Genomic DNA, 19,846 nt, shown 5'->3' with positions numbered 1-19,846 from the left:
CTGAGCATATCCCTGCTCTGTTGGTGTAAGGGCTCTGCTTGCAAATGTGAGTGGCTGTTTGTTCTGCATTAATGTAGCTCCAAGGCCTTTTTCTGAAGCATCACATTGTACCACCACTTCTCGATCTGGATCGAAATACTTTAGAGTTGCTGCATCTGCAATAGCCTTCTTTACTGATCGGAAAGCAGTCTCCTGGATTTCTGTCCATTCCCAGAGCACATCTTTGTGTGTTAACTGACTCAGTGGCTCACACATGTCTGACAGATGTCTGCAAAATTTGGAGAGATAATTTACCATACCCAAAACATCAGTAGGGGTAGGCAACTCTTACATTTCTCTCACCTTTTCAGGATCCACTTTGAAGTCAGACAATGTCAAATGTATACAACTTCTGTCATTTTTAGTTTGAATTTGTCCATGTTCAGCTTTATTTGATTTGCTCGGCATCTGTCCAAAAATTGTATCATCTTCTGATCGTGATTCTTGATTGCAGATTCCATATCTTCACTTTCTCCCACTTTCAGGATATCATCTGCTCTTGTTTTCACTCCAGGAAGTCCTTCCAAAGCCTGCATCAATTTGTGCTGGAACACCTCTGGAGCAGGTTTTAGTCCCATGGGCATTCTCAGCCATTTAAAGCATCCAAATGGTGAAGAACATATTGTCAGTAAACTTGATTCTTCAGCCAGTTCCACATGTCAGAATCAATTTTTTAAATCACATACAGAAAATATTTTAGCCTTTGATAGATCTGGTAGAACATCATCTAATGTCGGCACTTTTCAGTGCCTTGTTAAGTGGCTTAGGATCAATGCATATTCCTAACTTGCCTGATGGTTTCTGCACGATGACCAAGCTGCTGATCCCATCTGTGCGCTTATGGACTGGTGCTATCATGCCTCTTCTCTGTAACTCTTGCAGTTCTACTTTCAGTGGTTGCATTAAAGCTGCAGGTATTCTGGTAGGATGCACGGTGTTGTCAATTTCTAGCCTATATTTACCTTCAAAGCACCCATCACCTTCAAATAAATCAGCATACTTTGTTTTTATTTTCTGGATATCCAAATTGCTCTCTGCGTTTAGTGTGGTTTCTTGTATATACTGGGAATCTTCAACACACATAATGTTCTGAGACTGTACTTTTATTAAGTCCATTGCCTGAACTGCTTTTACTCCCAATATTGGTACATGGTTACCACCACGCAACACGGTAAATTCAACTCTATAACTCTTTCTGTTACATGGGTTCCGTATTTTGAGCTTACAGGTCCCCATCGGTTTCAGAACACTTTTGTTGTACATCACCAGTACCTTGTCAGTTGGCTCAATAGAAACCTGTTTGTTCACCAGAGCACATGGAAATACATTGCAGCTTGCTCCACAATCCAGCTGAAATCTAATGGCCTTCTCTTCCAACAAGAATGTTGCATAAAGCTGCTTGGCATCCTTGACTACCTGACTACATTGACTTCCTCTGCTGCAGGCCGCATTTATAGCCATGTAATGTCCTCTGCACTGTCAGTGTCACAGTGTGGAGCTGTCTGTACTGTTTGCCTGTTCGCCTGTTTGCCTGCAGACAGCTGACAAATGATTCTTCTTGCCACATGACCTGCAGGTTTCCCCATATGCTGGACACTTGTTTTTTTCTCTCTCATGTCTTTTCCCACAATACTTGCAGTGGACAGTGCTTATAGGGGAGCTTGGTCTTGTCTTTCCTTCCATAGATACTGCATGTACCTTATCATCATCATTCTCACTGGTGCCGGCCATCATCTTCAGGCTGTGTTTTGTCAGCTCAGCAGCCCTGCAGATTTGCATGCATCTCTCTAAAGTCATGTCTTCCTCTCTCAGTAATCTTTCCTTGAGGTGACTGTCTTTTATGCCACACACCATTCTGTCTTTGATTAAACTGTCCCTGATCTCTCCAAAGCCACATGTTTCTGCAAATCTCCTCAGCTCTGTCAGATATCTGTCCACATTTTCACCATCCTCCTCATGAAAAATGATATCTTTCCACTGTTTCATTCTTTGGGTCACAGTATTTATCAATTGCCCGCACAACATCTGCTAGGAGGAGGTTGTCTGTGGGAATAAGGTGTGGGCTAATTCTCTGCCATTTTCTCCAATTATGTAATAAAACAGCTTTACTTTTCGTTTGTCATCGGTGGGGGCCACTGTCAGATCCACATACAGTGTAAACTCTTCCTTCCAATGTTTCCAAGTCTTGGACAGATTACATGAAGTGACATATAGTGTCTGAGGGGGCTTCAGACCAGCCTCCATTTTGCCATAATGTCAGGGAATCTGTACTGTGCTGTGATCCTCTGTACAGTACCAGCCTCACACAAACTCTTGGCCCAGCTGCCACTATGTTCTGTTAGTCGCTTCCCATCATGGATCACACTGCGTTGGAAATTACAGGCTTTTTATTACATGAGGTGAAATCCTCCATTACATGAGTCTCTACAACAACTGAGCCAACAAGTTCCAACAACACAATAGAACACACAAAAAAAGTAGTGAGACCCCTTGAGGCCAAATCATCATATAACATACTGCTACAGGACATGTCCTGTTTTAAAGAGAGTTTCCTGCAACATAAGGATTTGTACTTTCTGTTTTTGCATGGAATATAGCAATTGGAGATCGCTTCAGTGGAATATTAAAGATTCCATATAGATCCTTCAAGGGTCAAGATGGACAATCTTTCTAAGAAAGGGAACCAAACGTTACCAACTTATATCTCAGAAGAGAGCAGAGTGTGAAAGTTCAGTCCGGTGAGGCAGGAGGGAGAGAAACATGTGTACTGTCTCCTCCAATCCTGGAGACCCTTCTAGGTTCATGTCCTGGGGCTCTCTGCTGCTGAGGGTTATATTCCAGCTTAGGGCCCCCAGGGAGTCCAGGCCAGTCCCATGATGTGATGGAGATGGGTGGGATCTTCAGATCTGCAATGAAAGATGATAAGTCACGAGGGCTTCGAAGAACATGAGTGCGTCCCTCCCGACGGACCAGAAACCAGAACGGTAATCCCCATGAATATAGGATGTTTCGCTTTCTCATGACCTCCAGAAGTGGTCTCAGGGCCCTTCTTTTTTGAATCATGTGCCACGACAAGTTCTGCAAAAACTGAATCCTTGTAAATGATAGGGTCCATGTTTCGGGCTTTCAATAGAATGCTTTCCTTCTGTTTATATCTGTAAACCTGACAAATTACGTCACAAGGTTTACTTTCTTCAGTGGATGTAGGATTCAGAGACCTATGTGCTCTATCTACTGTATATACTTGAGTATAAGCCGACCCGAGTATAAGCCGAGACCCCGAATTTTGCCACAAAAAACTGGGAAAACGTATTGACTCGAGTATAAGCCTAGGGTGGGAAGTGCAGCAGCTACTGATAAATTTCAAAAGTAAAAATAGATACCAATAAAAGTAAAATTAATTGAGACATCAGTAGGTTAAATGTTTTTGAATATCCATATTGAATCAGGAGCCCCATATAATGCTTCATACAGTTCATGATGGGCCCCATAAGATGCTCCATACGAAGAATATGCCCCATATAATGCTGCACAAATGTTAATAATGGCCCCATAAGATGCTCCATATTAAAATATGCCCCATATAATGCTGCATAAAAGGTTAATGATGGCCCCATAAGATGCTCCATAGAATAATATGCCCCATAAAACTTGATGGCCCCATAAGATTCTCCATAGAATAATATGCCCCATATGCTGCTCCATGAAGGTTGATGGCCCCATAAGATGCTCCATAGAATAATATGCCCCATATGTTGTTCCATAAAGGTTGATGGTCCCATAAGATGCTCCATAGAATAATATGCCCCATATAATGCTCCATAAAAGTTGATGGCCCCATAAGATGCTCCATAGAATAATATGCCTCGTATGCTGCTGCTGCGATAGCGGGGACACCGGCGCATTATGGGTGCAAAGTGTCGGAGTCGCCGCTGGCTCAGGCCCCTGGAACTTGCAATATTCACCTGTTCCCGATCCGCCGCCACGCTCCGCTGTCTTCCGGCTCTCTGCAGTGACTGTTCAGGCAGAGGGCATGCACTAAACACGTCATCGTGCCCTCTGACCTGAACTTCACAGCCAGAGGACGCGGAAGACAGAGCCCGGCGGTGGAACAGGGACAGATGAATATCGCATGGCTTACCCTCCCCCATTATACTCACCATCCTGGCGCGGTCTCTGCACTTCCCTGCTTCTCCAATGGTCTCCAGCGCCGGCAGCTTGTTCCTGTGTTCAGCGGTCACATGTTACCGCTCATTAAAGTAATGAATATGCGCTCCACGCCTATGGGAGTGGAGTTGCATCTATATTCATTACTTTATTGAGCGGTACCACGTGACCGCTGAACACAGGAAGAGCTGCCAGCTCTGGAGACCATCGGAGAAGCAGGGAGGAGGTATGATGTGACAGCCTCCACTCCTGCCGTTCCCCCTCCCCCGTCAACCCCCTGGGACAATGACTCGAGTATAAGCCGAGAGGGGCACTTTCAGCCTTAAAAAAATGGGTTGAAAATCTCAGCTTATGCTAGAGTATATACGGTAATTCTAATTCAGAGTCCTGGTGTGATCCCAGAATGGAGTTGAAAAGATATCTTAGGGTCTCATCTAAATCCTTCTGAGCCACTGTTTAAGGGAGCCCTATAACCCTGATATTGTTACGCCGTCCTTTGTTTTCAATGTCCTCTACAAGATCCGTCAAGTATTCTATTTGGTATGAATGACAAAAAAATAACTGTTTCATGAGAGATCAGGTTTTGTTCCATATTAGCTGGTATTTTCTGTGATAGACACCCTCTCAGTTGTTGCATTTCCCCTCCTAATAGAGGCAGCTTCAGCCCTGTATTATGATTACAGTCTAGATACATAGTTCTCCATATCCTCCCTGGTGGGGATAGCAGGTATGCGTGTTCTAAGATCTTCCCAGATTTTGTCAGTCTCTGTGATGTCTGCCTGTAAACTTCCCTCAGGGGCATCTGTGGGAGATGGGCACAGCATTACGGGGAAAACTTCCCTTTCAGGGGATGTAGGAGACACAGCCCTTGGGATGAACTCCACCATATGTGGAGATAAGGAACTAGCTGACTTATGGGCAGAGAGAGGGACATGAGGCTGAGGAGCCTGCGGAGTGCAGGGAATGTCTCTCCCCAGAAGCATCCACCTCCATCTTAGATTCTCCTGGCTTGTGTGGAGAGGGAGCTGCACTCCTAAGAAAGCAGATAATACTTGCTGGAGAGTCTGTGCGAGGGCACCCGGATGTCTGTAGTGTGTTCTTCTATTTCTTAGCCGGCCTTTACAGAGTTTTGGCAGAGTTTTGTAGCCCAGGCGAGGTCTGTGTCCAATCCAGGGACAGAAGAGAGGAAACACACGTCCTTACTCCTCTATAGCCAGGCCATGCCCCCCTACATTTTCATTTTTACCACTAATTTTGAGTGGGAACCACTCCCCCATAAAAGCCTCTACATCCTACAAAAAAACATATAGTTTGACTCATTACGCCTTGGATAGCGCATACTCGCACTATGCCAGTCTGGCTGGCGTACAATGCTCGCCAGTCGCCACTTAATGTGGCGCATCTTTGGAGCAGCGTATATCTACTTGAACTGTGCCAGAACTGTAACTCCAGTCAGGGCCTGGAGTAGCATTTCTGGCCTACAAAACAGCTGCAATTTAATGAATTTGACGGCAGGTATGACCATGCGCACTGCTGCTACCCCTGTTTTGGCAGCGCAGATTAAAACTGGTGTGAATACTCACTCTATGCAAAAATATGGCCCTAAAAGATTTCCATCATCACCTAACCAATTTTGGCACGTACATGTTGGGTTTTTTTTTCTGTAGTTTTTGATGCACTTTTACTTCATACTTGGAGGGTTCCCCTTTGGACTTGTCTCCTTATTTCGCTTATGAGTGCTATCCGTGGTTTTTATGGATGGCATTTGTACCCAGGCTATTCTATTAGGCCATGAACATGTTCAATTTATCTATCAGGCCGAGTGGTCCGTGGAAGAAATCGGAGACATGTCCGATTTTGATTTGAGGGGTCGGATCAAAATTAGCAGTGTAAGTCTATGGGTCCGTGAAAAAAATAGGTCCTCTCTCGGATGACATAATGGGGAATGAAGAAGGTGGGGAAACTTTTGTTTTTCTCTTCATGTCTGAGAAAAACTGAAGCCCTTCAAAATAATCGGACCAGTTTTTCTCTCGGATGTGGAGACATCGGTCGTGTGATCGTTCTCTATTGTGATGAAATTGGTTTGTTGCATGCTTATAAGTTGTTAATTATTTGTTGTTTCTTTTCCATTACTGGTCTACAATCCATACAGAGGATAAGAGTATTCCTTTATAATAGCCATTTTTTCCTTTTGGTGTTTCATTGATGTTTCATTCTACTCCGAACTGTAAAATGCTGCAGCATATGTTGCTACTACTAAAATAAAAATCTTAATTTTTAATAAACCTTTTGTACACTGCATATCTGTCTTTGGATGACACTGGACATTACATAGGATTTTGTCTGGTTGACTTCATTACTTTTGCATTAATCATTTGCTTAAACTGTTGTTTACAAAAGGCTTCACAAACACAGAGTAAAAGAAAAGGACAAAGGTGATTTTAGATGATGCAGAAATGAAAACAGACAAGTAGAAAAAAAATAGAAAACTGTCAAATTGATGTTGGCATTTTTACTACATATTACTTTGGATTTTTTGGGGAAGAAATTTAGGATTGCAGTGCAAAATAAAAGTAAGTGTGAACCTGGTCAAGTTATTTGACCAAGGCAATGTTTAGGAAAACCCGTTAAGGGTTATTATTTTTGGAGTGGACTACAGGATGGTAGTGTTGCAGTCTGCTCCCTCCAGGCCGGGTCTTACAAGTGGCCCATGGCCACAAATTCCATTTAAAAACCCTGCAGCAAAGGGTTATGTTTGTCAGTGTTTGCAAACTGCAGAGCAGGTGGCTCTGCAACATCCAGCTTAGGTGTGCAGTAACAAAGAGCCAAGAGCAGCAAATGCCTGGAACCCCTGAGCGTGACACAGTGGTCGCCCTCGGCAAACCAGTCTTGGATACAGACTGTTAAGAAGCCCTGGCTGCGATCTGGAGGAAACTGTGCACTGTTTATTTTGTGAGTTTCTTTGAACATTAAAATACATTTGCTTTGAACTTTCGGTCCCTCCCTGTCTGTCACACTGCACCAACTCCGCTGCACTACAATTAATGAAAATTAAATTCTATCACATCATTAGAATAATTTTTTTTTCAACTTGCTGGACAAAAGTCTACTTGTAGCCATCTGCAGACTTTGCAAACAGTGTGATAGCTTTTGGGTATTGCAGTATAATATATCCTGTTAACACTAGTGAGAAAAAAAAAGCAGGTTATTTCTGTTCCTTCATAATTTTCTGTTGATGTTCTGCTATAATCAGTGATGGTGTAAAGTATTAATCCACCAGTTTCAACATTCCCAAGTCAATAGCAACCACCTACAGGAAAATATTACCTGCAAAAAGCAGTCTAGTCGCCTGTAGCTTTACCTGTTTACATGGTTCGTCATGTAGTCCCTTCCTATTAGATTCTGTAGCCTTCCGCAAGTTAATGATGATTGCTCAGCCAAGGTGAAAAATACCCTGATGCTACTATTTTTGTTTTCCAAAGGTCTGTCTAGCTCTGCGTTATGACACGTCAAGATTTCTTTGACTCAGTAAAGAGGCAAACCTTGGATAGCTTTCCACGTTCACTAGGACACTAAACAAACAGTATGAGATGGAAGCAATTTTTTTAGCCTACAGATAGAGAAAAAAAAACAATGCTTAACCTTGGGTCAATGACAAAGACCTACTCTAAGCAACTGTCGGATCCTGAGGAAGGCAGGACCGAAACGCGCGTCGGGGCGGGCGCACACTCCTCAGAGATCCCTGCTGTTACGTGCATAGTAGTGCTTCTTACTATGTGATTGCCTACACATGGCTGTATATGTCTTTATATTATTGCTATTTAGCATTACCTCCTAAGCAGAGATTTAACTGTTATGCTATCATGTTTCATGACATTCCTGTTTTTGACTGATTGTATACTATAATGACTGTCAATTTTGTCATGCTACTTACCATGTTATATGCAGTTCTGCCCAATTGTGTGCGCCCTAGTCTCTCACAGCACATCATGTGACACGTGTTATATTCCCTTCCCTCCAAACCTGTTATCTCTTTTAATCAATAAACTATATCTTGTTCATTATTTTGAACCGGTATAGTTTTTTCTTCTCCGTTTTTGCCACTGTTGGTTTCTATGTAGACTGCTCCATCTTACCAAGATAAGGAATGAGCCAGCATTCTATACATTTCTGGTTCCACATGCTAAAATAGTGGACCAACATTGCCCCCTGACGAAGGATTTATTCCGAAACGTGCGTCGGGGTGCGTTCCTGCTTCCACCCACCTGTCTGCACAGGTAATATCTCCAATATCGCCATGAGTCATTAATACTGCCATGCCTGCATAGTCATTTAATATATACCAGGGCACAGTCACTACTGTTTTATTGCTTGTTCTTTATATTTAATGTGTTATACATTATTATTTAATTTCACCATTCCGTACACCTACAGTGGTATTACTTTTAGATTAGTACTGGGATTCACTTAGGCTGGTTTCACATTTGCATTGGGCAGAGCTGCGGAGGGCAGCATACTTCCTCCACTGCCGCACCTCTTCCATTCAGCTCCGCCTACATTAGCATGCATCCTGCATACCTATCTTTAGCATTGGGTATGCAGGCCATGCGGATGTATGCGGATGCGTCCGCATGTGTCGTTTTGACGCTGCGCTGAACGCAACATGTTGCATTTTGTTGTGGTCGGCAGGCGCATCAAAACGATGCATGCGGATGCATCCGCATACATCCGGAGTCTTTTGGCCACATCCAGGGTGCACTGAGCACATTAATAAGTATAATTGATTAAACTTCAGAGGCAGCGCTGAGAACACTAAGTGCAATTTTTTTTTAGAAGTGTTATATCCCCTACAAGGCTTGATGCTCAGTTTTTACTGTCAGTTTTGACTGATGGACTCCCTTTAACATGCAGAGGAATCCAACATGCAGGTCTTCAGCAAGGAATAAGGAGCTTCCAACCCACAAATCATTACACAGTTGTGCAACATCACTCTAACAAGTCTGCAGTTGATGATTGGCCAATCTATGCGCTAAGTACCTTCTTTTTTACTGTATTTTTTATAGCAATTTTGCAGATGAAGATTTCATGTATACATTAAAGCGAACCTCTCACCTGGTTTGGCCGATATAAGATGTGGCCACCGCGTTTCAGGGCATATCTACAGCATTCTATAATGCTGTAGAAAAGATCCTGATCCCACCTGAAAGATAAGAAAAATAAGTTTTATTATACTCACCCGGGGGCAGTCTGGTCCGATGGGTGTCACAGGTCCGGGTCCGGCACCTCCCATCTTCTTATGATCGCCGCCCTCCTGCTTGCTTCATGGCTCCCCGGCATCACGCTCCTGTGCAGGCATACTTATCTGACCTGCTGATGGCAGAGTGCAGTGCACAGGCACCCGGAAAGGTCAGAGGCCCAGCGCCTGCACACTGCAGTACCTTGCTCTGTCTCAGTTATGGCAGCACCTTCATACCAGTAGGCCAGTCCCCTCAACTTGAACAAACTACTTTGCAGGGCAGCTCGGAGTACAGATCTGTGCATGCTTTGCTTCTCTCTGGCCCTTTCTAAATCATCGGGGCAATAGACATTAGTAGTGAGTATTGCTTATGCCCACTTAATAGCTAGCTGTGGCACAGGCCTTTCTATTGGACAGCTCATACATACATCTGAAACAGATATTTGTTATGCACTCTTTATGCTCCCAGGGTGTCACGGGTGTGTCAGAGGCTGCAGACAGTCGCATAGCATCTGGCTGCAGTAGGTCTCTGTGGTTGGCATTGCAGACACCTTCCTGGTCCTTCTGACTCTTGGACTCAGTGGCAACCTCCCCCCGGCTCTAATTGACACACCTGGACTGGGTATTTATAGATTTCCTGTCTGCATCTGTGAATTGCTGGTGATATTTCCATTTTCCCCCGTTGAGACTTGGAGCTATAGCAGTCGGCTATCTTAGTCTTTGGTGCTGTTGGAGGACTTCTGTGTTACCTCAGTGAGTCTACTCAAGATATGTGTTCCCCTTGTTTGTCTATCCCAGCTGTGTTTAGTGGTACTGGGGTTTGACTAGTGTACCTTGTCCTTCCCTAAGCAAGGCTTAGCCACAGGGTCAGGCAGGGATTAGGTTCCTGCTCGGCGATAGGTGTAGAACCTGTATAGGGATGTTTAGGGCAGACAGGGTGACTTTAGGTCTGCCTAGAGGTCCCACTCCCCCCTTCCCTAGTGTTCAGCTCCCTTCCCCAACCCCTTCGTGTTGCGCTTAGTCTTCCCACACTGTGAGTGACACGGTCATGGGCATATAGTCTACTGCTGACCCCACATTGTCCCATGACATCTCATTGCATTATAAACACACTGTGCAATCCTCGCAACCAAGCAAAACAGTGGCACCCAGCCTAGGCATTAGATGACCAAAGGTGATTTTTTTTCCATGTTATGTATTTGCTCACACATCACCAATCATTCACATGACACATATGGAACTTCTCCATTTGTTGCAGCATTCATGTAGCAATGCAACAAAGGCTGATATGTCTACCACTGTAAACAGGTGTACCTTACTGAGATAAGAGCTACGCAGCAATAACATGTTGCAGTCTGTAAAAGTAACTGCAGATTTTTCATTTCAGCCTGGACGACCAAATTAATACTATGAAATTGTCCTGGTTCTTGAGGAGTTAATGTATTGTATTGCCAACAAGATGAAATTAAAAGAATCTGGACAGAATTAAATGAATTGCTTTTATTGGGGAGGTGCTTACTAGAGGGAGGAACTTTTTGGAAGTCAGTGCATTTACCGGAATTTGAGAGAATGTTTAACTAGTATTGTCATCCCTCCCAATATCATTCTGTGAATCTGACTGATAAATACATGTGCACTGAGCTTTTTGGGACAACACCTAGAGAACATGCCTGACAAAGAGACCTAACGATTTGGAATCCCGAAAATTTGTGTTGTAACATCATTTATTCTATCTTTATTAGTCATTTAAAAGTCATCAACAGGATTATTTTTTTGTTTCTTTTTTTCGAGAGCAATCAAACTTCTCGAGATAAGAGACACACAACTAGAGATCAGCAGAGGACCACAAAGCTTAACATCGGAGGAGGTAAGAAAGAATCAAAACCATACAACTGTTGTTACTTTACCGAAAGTTGCATTGAAATTGAAGCATTCTATGTTTTTGTTTTCAGATACTTTAATATCTACGATGCAACTTATGATCCACGTGGTTTTCCTTTTTGCAACTGCAATGTGCAAGAACAACGGGTCTCTCTCACATCAACCCAAGTCTGAGGTTAGCGCAAAATACGCAATCAGAACTGTATAGCGCATCTGTCCAATTGTCTGTGCGTTACATGTGTACTGTACTCTTTATTTGCAGGTCACGATGCTAAAATAGTATACCTTCCGTCTGTTGACATTTTAGAACACTGGGGCAAATTTATTAATGCTTTCTAATATTGAGACTGCATGAAATATAGGGTATGTAATTTTAGGGTATGTGCACACGGCTATTTTTACAGGAGGGTAGGCTCTGGCTTAGAAAGCCGAAAAGCGGATAAAAGAAGTGGCCATGCCAGTCTACAGACAGCTTCATTTTGGAAGCAGCTCAATTTTTTATATGTACAAGTTTGTTTAAAAAAAAAAAGAGCTTTATACTTTTACACTTTATAAAAACACAGCTGACCTTTTCCTGAAACGCCTTCCTGTTGCTAAAAGACATTTGCAAATACCCGTAAAATGCACCATATACTGTATATCACAGTGGATCATAAATTTGGCAGCATTTGACACATCTTTTACATTGACAATAATTCTTAAAGGGAATCTGTCGATAGGATCAACCCTTCTAAGCCATCTACAGTTGCTTCTCACAAAACTAGAATACCATCAAAAAGTTAATTTATTTCAGTTCTTCAATGCAAAAAATGAAGCTCATATTATATAGAGTCATTACAAACAGAGCGATCTACTTCAAGTGTTTATTTCTGTTAATCTTGATGATTATGGCTTACAGCCAATGAAAACCCAAAAGTCATTATCTCAGTAAATTAGAATACTTTATAACGCCAGATAGAAAAAGGATATTAAAATCTGAAATGTTGGCCTACTGAAATGTATGCTCAGTAAATGCACTCAATACTTGGTCGGGGCTATTTTTGCATCAATTACTGCATCAATGTGGTGTGGCATGAAGGCGATCAGCCTGTGGCACTGCTGAGGGTTATGGAAGCCCAGGTTGCTTTGATAGCAGCCTTCAGCTCGTCTGCATTGTTGGGTCTGGTGTCTCTCATCTTCCTCTTGACAATACTCCATAGATTCTCTATAGGGTTAAGGTCAGGAGAGTTTGCTGCCAACCAAGCACAGTGATACTGTTGTTTTTAAAACCAGATATTGGTACTTTTGATAGTGTTGACAGGTGCCAAGTCCTGCTGGAGAATGAAATTTCCACCTCCAAAAAGCTTGTCAGCAGAGGGAAGCATGAAGTTAAAATTTCCTGGTAGATGGCTGCGCTGACTTTGGTCTTGATAAAACACAGTGGACCTTTAAAATTTTAAAATGGGCGCGTGTCCAGCCTCCCGGCTTGTGATTGGTTGATCGCGGCGCAACCAATCACAAGCTGGGACGTCACGGGAGGCTGGACACGCGCCCATTTTAAAATGCGCGCGTGTCCAGCCTCCCGTGACGTCACGGCTTGTGATTGGTTGCGTGTCCCATGTGACTGCGACGCAACCAATCACAAAGCCGGGACGTAATTTTAAAATCCTTAAGGACCTGAAATTACGTCACGGCTTGCTGTGATTGGTTGCGTCTCCCATGTGACTGCGACGCAACCAATCACAACGCCGGAACGTAATTTTAAAATCCTGAAGGACCTGAAATTACGTCACGGCTTGCTGTGATTGGTTGCGTGCCGGTCACATGGGCGGCACGCAACCAATCACAAGCCGGGACTCACGTAAAGGAAAGAAAAGCGCGAATTTTAAACAAAGAACGCTGCCGCTTCCCTCGGTAAGGTGCAGGCTGCGTCGGAGAGGTGAGTATAGCAATATTTTTTATTTTAATTCTCTCTTTTACACATTTTTACATTAATGTTGTTTCGATACCGATACCCGATATCACAAAAATATCGGATCTCGGTATCGGAATTCCGATACAGCAAGTATCGGCCGATACCCGATACTTGCAGTATCGGAATGCTCAACACTAGTGTTGAGCGATACCTTCCGATATCGGAAAGTATCGGTATCGGAAAGTATCGGCCGATACCGTCAAAGTATCGGATCTAATCCGATACCGATACCCGATCCTAATGCAAGTCAATGGGACGAAAATATCGGAATTAAACTAAACCCTTTATTTCCTTGTAGGTTAATTCTACATGAAGGAAAACAACTAAGAATAATGTAGGATGTATTGGGGGAGGTGGCGGAGACATTAAAGGCACAGAGGTTTAGCCCAATCAAATAGAATAGCAGGATTTTTATATTTTTTTTGATGACGTTCGGTGTTAGAAAGATTTTGACTATGTTAATTTTTTATTTATTTTGTCAGATATTGATGTTTCACTACTTCCACGCCCTTCACCTTCTTTTTTACTTCTCCCACACATTCTTCTTCATTATCCTCATCATCAGCTTCTTTGACATCACCTTCTTCACCTTGTTCATCTTCTTCTTCATCTTCTACCTATTTTTTTTTGGGTTACATTGTTCATATTCTTTTTATTCAACTATTATCTTCTTCATATTCAACTTTTTCATCATATTCTTATTTGTGACAGGCATTCCCATAGTTGTTATCTATAAAAGTTTGAAGATTACACCTTCCGTTCTGCCTGTCACAAAAGAGTTACATTTGTCCGCCTTCAGTTTGGCCTGCAGCATCAGGCTTTATCCAGGGGCACCACGAGGAGGAACGGACTCACCCCCATACACTGCTTAGTCTTCTTCTGCTTATAATTTAGATAATATCTTTTGCTCTGATATTTAGTCTTATGCTTAATGTTTTTCTGCTCTTTGTTCTGCAGCCTCTTGTTCTTCTGCTTCTCGGTCTTCCAGGTCGTCGTCGTCTCCGGGGTCGTCGTCATCGGGGTGGTCTTCAGGGTCATCGTCTTTAGGGTCTTGAACTTGGAAATGTAGCAGAAGGTACAAGAAGGCTGAGAAAATGCCGAGAACCAGCTGATGGAACTGGAACCCGGTTACTAAGCAGGAGGTACCCGTGCCTGAAAGCACTACCAAGGACCACCTGACGTTGGTGGAACTCGGATACCCAGAGGGAGGCACCTAAGCCAAAGGCTCTGCCCGGAACCAGCTGACGGTACTGGAACCAGGATGGGGAGCAGAAGGTACAAGAGCAAAAGACACTCCCGAGAACCAGCTGACGGTACTGGAACCCGGATGGGTAGCCGAAGGTCCAAGAGCCAATGGAACTACCGAGGACCAGCTGACGTTACTGGAACCCGGTTACTAAGCAGGAGGTACCCGTGCCTGAAAGCACTACCAAGGACCACCTGACGTTGGTGGAACTCGGATACCCAGAGGGAGGCACCTAAGCCAAAGGCTCTGCCCGGAACCAGCTGACGGTACTGGAACCAGGATGGGGAGCAGAAGGTACAAGAGCAAAAGACACTCCCGAGAACCAGCTGACGGTACTGGAACCCGGATGGGTAGCCGAAGGTCCAAGAGCCAATGGAACTACCGAGGACCAGCTGACGTTACTGGAACCCGGTTACTAAGCAGGAGGTACCCGTGCCTGAAAGCACTACCAAGGACCACCTGACGTTGGTGGAACTCGGATACCCAGAGGGAGGCACCTAAGCCAAAGGCTTTGCCTGGAACCAGCTGACGGTACTGGAACCAGGATGGGGAGCAGAAGGTACAAGAGCAAAAGACACTGCCGAGAACCAACTGATGGTACTGGAACCCGGATGGGTAGCCGAAGGTCCAAGAGCCAATGGAACTACCGAGGACCAGCTGACGTTACTGGAACCCGGTTACTAAGCAGGAGGTACCCGTGCCTGAAAGCACTACCAAGGACCACCTGACGTTGGTGGAACTCGGATACCCAGAGGGAGGCACCTAAGCCAAAGGCTCTGCCCGGAACCAGCTGACGGTGCTGGAAGCAGGATGGGGACCTATTCAAGCTTGTCTTCCTAGAGCCCCAACTAGCGGTGTTGGAGCAAAGGGTCAGCAGGGGGATCAGAGTGTAGGCCGAAGCCTGAACTGGCGGCAGCTTTGGGTCTGTTGTGTCTGCGTGGCTGTTGCAGGACACGTTGCGGGCTACACAGCAGGGGAACAGCTGGCGGTGCTGAACCCCACTGACACATTGGCTGGTGTTTTTCTCTGTGCAGCTAGCACATCTGGGCCCCAACTTGCGGTGGTAGAGCCCAGGGTCAGCAGGAGGAGCAGGGGGAGCGGAGTGTAGGCCAAAGCCTAATTGAACCAATTTCAAAGGTAACCTTTAACCCCCCCTCAGGTGTTACAAACTAGAAGAGCCACAGCTTATGCAGCAGTAGTGCTGCACAAGTCAAAGGTTGCTCTTTTAATTTTGCTCCTTGCACACGCTGAATGAAACACATATAACATTTAGCCCTTTATACAGTCAAACTGTGTTGGAGGCGAGAGTTCCCTACGTAATGAGACGCAGCACAGATGTCAAGAATCCCACCTTGGTGCTGTGCGCAGCCTCCTGAGCGTTGTTATTTGCTGTACAGGAGTCTGCGCTGTCGTGTTATCCCTTGGCCTTGCGCTGTTAGCGCTGCCCATCTTCTGACATCATTTAATGTCGGCCGTTGCAGTTTGCGATGCCCATGAATCCCAGCCCCGCACTGTCTTTACATAGTTAAAACACTGCGGGGCTGGGATTCATGGCCTGGCGCAGTACATATGTTCGCCTCTCACACTCGGGTCCTTACACCCGCTTCAGACTGTGCGGCGTCAGCTGATCCCTTATCGCATGCCACGGCCATGAAGCCGCACAGTCTGAAGAAGGCGGAAGGAGATGAGGGACAGGCGAACATATGCACTGCTCATGCCCATCAATCACACCCTCGCAGTCCAAATAAATAAGACACCGAGGGGCGTTGTGTGGGTCAGGGCGGCCGCAGAGGCGCAGGCAGCCAAACAATGATGCCAGAAGACGGGCAGCGCTACCAAGGGGGTTGCAGCGTGTCATTACAAAAGAAAGTCACACCTCCGGGATGGTTAAATGGTCACAGAGGACACATTTTAGACATGTTGTGCAGTTCCACATGTGCGAGGAGAATAAGTTTATGAGCCACCTTGCACACATGCAGCATTACTGCCGTACAAGGTGGCTGTAAAACATAGAAACGCCTGGGGGAGGGGGGACAGGTTCCCTTCAATTTCAGTTCTTGTGTCTGCGTGGCTGTTGCAGGACACGTTGCCGGCTACACAGCAGGGGAACAGCTGGCGGTGCTGAACCCCACTGACACATTGGCTGGTGTTTTTCTCTGTGCAGCTAGCACATCTGGGCCCCAACTGGCGGTGTTAGAGCCCAGGGTCAGCAGGAGGAGGAGAGGGAGCAGAGTGTAGGCCGAAGCCTGCACTGGCGGCAGCTTTGGGTCTGTTGTGTCTGCGTGGCTGTTGCAGGACACGTTGCCGGCTACACAGCAGGGGAACAGCTGGCGGTGCTGAACCCCACTGACACATTGGCGAGGTGTTTGGCTCTGTGCAGCCAGCACTTCCGAACAGCAACTAGCGGTGTTGGAGCCCGGGCTCTGCAGGTGGAGCAGAGTGTAGGCCGAAGCCTAATTGAACCGATTTTAAAAGTAACCTTTAACCCCCCCTCAGGGGTTAAAAACTACAAGAGCCACAGCTTGGGCAGCAGTAATGCTGCACAAGTCAAAGGTTGCTCTTTTAATTTTGCTCCTTGCACACGCTGAAAGGAACATGTATAACATTTAGCCCTTTATACAGTCAAACTGTGTTGGAGGCGAGAGTTCCCCTCGTAATGAGACGCAGCACAGATGTCAAGAATCCCACCTTGGTGCTGGGCGCGGCCTCCTGAGCGTTGTTATTTGCTGTACAGGAGTCTGCGCTGTCGTGTTATCCCTTGGCCTTGCGCTGTTAGCGCTGCCCATCTTCTGACATCATTTAATGTCGGCCGTTGCGGTTTGCGATGCCCATGAATCCCAGCCCCGCAGTGTCTTTACATAGTTAAAACACTGCGGGGCTGGGATTCATGGCCTGGCGCAGTACATATGTTCGCCTCTCACACTCGGGTCCTTACACCCGCTTCAGACTGTGCGGCGTCAGCTGATCCCTTATCGCATGCCACGGCCATGAAGCCGCACAGTCTGAAGAAGGCGGAAGGAGATGAGGGACAGGCGAACATATGCACTGCTCATGCCCATCAATCACACCCTCGCAGTCCAAATAAATAAGACACCGAGGGGCGTTGTGTGGGTCAGGGCAGCCGCAGAGGCGCAGGCAGCCAAACAATGATGCCAGAAGACGGGCAGCGCTACCAAGGGGGTTGCAGCGTGTCATTATAAAGGAAAGTCACACCTCCGGGACGGTTAAATGGTCACAGAGGACACATTTTAGACGTGTTGTTCAGTTCCACATGTGCGAGGAGAATAAGTTTATGAGCCACCTTGCACACATGCAGCATTACTGCCGTACAAGGTGGCTGTAAAACATAGAAATGCCTGGGGGAGGGGGGACAGGTTCCCTTCAATTTCAGTTCTTGTGTCTGCGTGGCTGTTGCAGGACACATTGCCGGCTACACAGCAGGGGAACAGCTGGCGGTGCTGAACCCCACTGACACATTGGCTGGTGTTTTTCTCTGTGCAGCTAGCACATCTGGGCCCCAACTGGCGGTGTTAGAGCCCAGGGTCAGCAGGAGGAGGAGAGGGAGCAGAGTGTAGGCCGAAGCCTGCACTGGCGGCAGCTTTGGGTCTGTTGTGTCTGCGTGGCTGTTGCAGGACACGTTGCCGGCTACACAGCAGGGGAACAGCTGGCGGTGCTGAACCCCACTGACACATTGGCGAGGTGTTTGGCTCTGTGCAGCCAGCACTTCCGAACAGCAACTAGCGGTGTTGGAGCCCGGGCTCTGCAGGTGGAGCAGAGTGTAGGCCGAAGCCTAATTGAACCGATTTTAAAAGTAACCTTTAACCCCCCCTCAGGGGTTAAAAACTACAAGAGCCACAGCTTGGGCAGCAGTAATGCTGCACAAGTCAAAGGTTGCTCTTTTAATTTTGCTCCTTGCACACGCTGAAAGGAACATGTATAACATTTAGCCCTTTATACAGTCAAACTGTGTTGGAGGCGAGAGTTCCCCTCGTAATGAGACGCAGCACAGATGTCAAGAATCCCACCTTGGTGCTGGGCGCGGCCTCCTGAGCGTTGTTATTTGCTGTACAGGAGTCTGCGCTGTCGTGTTATCCCTTGGCCTTGCGCTGTTAGCGCTGCCCATCTTCTGACATCATTTAATGTCGGCCGTTGCGGTTTGCGATGCCCATGAATCCCAGCCCCGCAGTGTCTTTACATAGTTAAAACACTGCGGGGCTGGGATTCATGGCCTGGCGCAGTACATATGTTCGCCTCTCACACTCGGGTCCTTACACCCGCTTCAGACTGTGCGGCGTCAGCTGATCCCTTATCGCATGCCACGGCCATGAAGCCGCACAGTCTGAAGAAGGCGGAAGGAGATGAGGGACAGGCGAACATATGCACTGCTCATGCCCATCAATCACACCCTCGCAGTCCAAATAAATAAGACACCGAGGGGCGTTGTGTGGGTCAGGGCGGCCGCAGAGGCGCAGGCAGCCATACAATGATGCCAGAAGACGGGCAGCGCTACCAAGGGGGTTGCAGCGTGTCATTACAAAGGAAAGTCACACCTCCGGGATGGTTAAATGGTCACAGAGGACACATTTTAGACGTGTTGTTCAGTTCCACATGTGCGAGGAGAATAAGTTTATGAGCCACCTTGCACACATGCAGCATTACTGCCGTACAAGGTGGCTGTAAAACATAGAAACGCCTGGGGGAGGGGGGACAGGTTCCCTTCAATTTCAGTTCTTGTGTCTGCGTGGCTGTTGCAGGACACGTTGCCGGCTACACAGCAGGGGAACAGCTGGCGGTGCTGAACCCCACTGACACATTGGCTGGTGTTTTTCTCTGTGCAGCTAGCACATCTGGGCCCCAACTGGCGGTGTTAGAGCCCAGGGTCAGCAGGAGGAGGAGAGGGAGCAGAGTGTAGGCTGAAGCCTGCACTGGCGGCAGCTTTGGGTCTGTTGTGTCTGCGTGGCTGTTGCAGCACACGTTGCCGGCTACACAGCAGGGGAACAGCTGGCGGTGCTGAACCCCACTGACACATTGGCTGGTGTTTTCCTCTGTGCAGCTAGCACATCTGGGTCCCAACTGGCGGTGTTAGAGCCCAGGGTCAGCAGGAGGAGGAGAGGGAGCAGAGTGTAGGCCGAAGCCTGCACTGGAGCAAGTTGAAAGGGAACCTTTAACCCCCCCCCAGGCGTTTGTAGCTGAAAGAGCCATCGTGTACAGCACTAATGCTGGAAAAGGTAAACTTAGCTATTTTAATTATGGTCCTTGCACATGCTGAACCTAACACTTATGAAATGTGTCCCCTCCTACCGTTATACCGTCCGGTAGGTGG

The 19,846-nt window shown here is 46.3% G+C and overlaps 1 protein-coding gene across 1 annotated transcript in view; it reads left to right on the top strand.

Annotated features, from left to right (window-relative positions):
- Positions 1–11,089: 11,089 nt before the first annotated feature.
- The window catches only part of LOC143804776 (factor XIIa inhibitor-like), an 80,683-nt gene continuing 71,926 nt past the window's right edge, over positions 11,090–19,846 (top strand). The window contains exons 1-2 of the mRNA XM_077283189.1: positions 11,090–11,309; positions 11,395–11,498. Of these exons, the coding sequence (XP_077139304.1) occupies positions 11,412–11,498 (87 nt within the window). The 5' untranslated portion in view covers positions 11,090–11,309; positions 11,395–11,411. The remainder of the gene's footprint in view (positions 11,310–11,394; positions 11,499–19,846) is intronic.

This window comes from Ranitomeya variabilis, chromosome 1, assembly GCF_051348905.1.
Source record: "Ranitomeya variabilis isolate aRanVar5 chromosome 1, aRanVar5.hap1, whole genome shotgun sequence".
Taxonomy (NCBI): Eukaryota; Metazoa; Chordata; class Amphibia; order Anura; family Dendrobatidae; genus Ranitomeya; species Ranitomeya variabilis.
The sequence above is the reverse complement of the archived record's forward strand: the minus strand, read 5'-3'. Positions and strand labels throughout refer to the sequence as shown.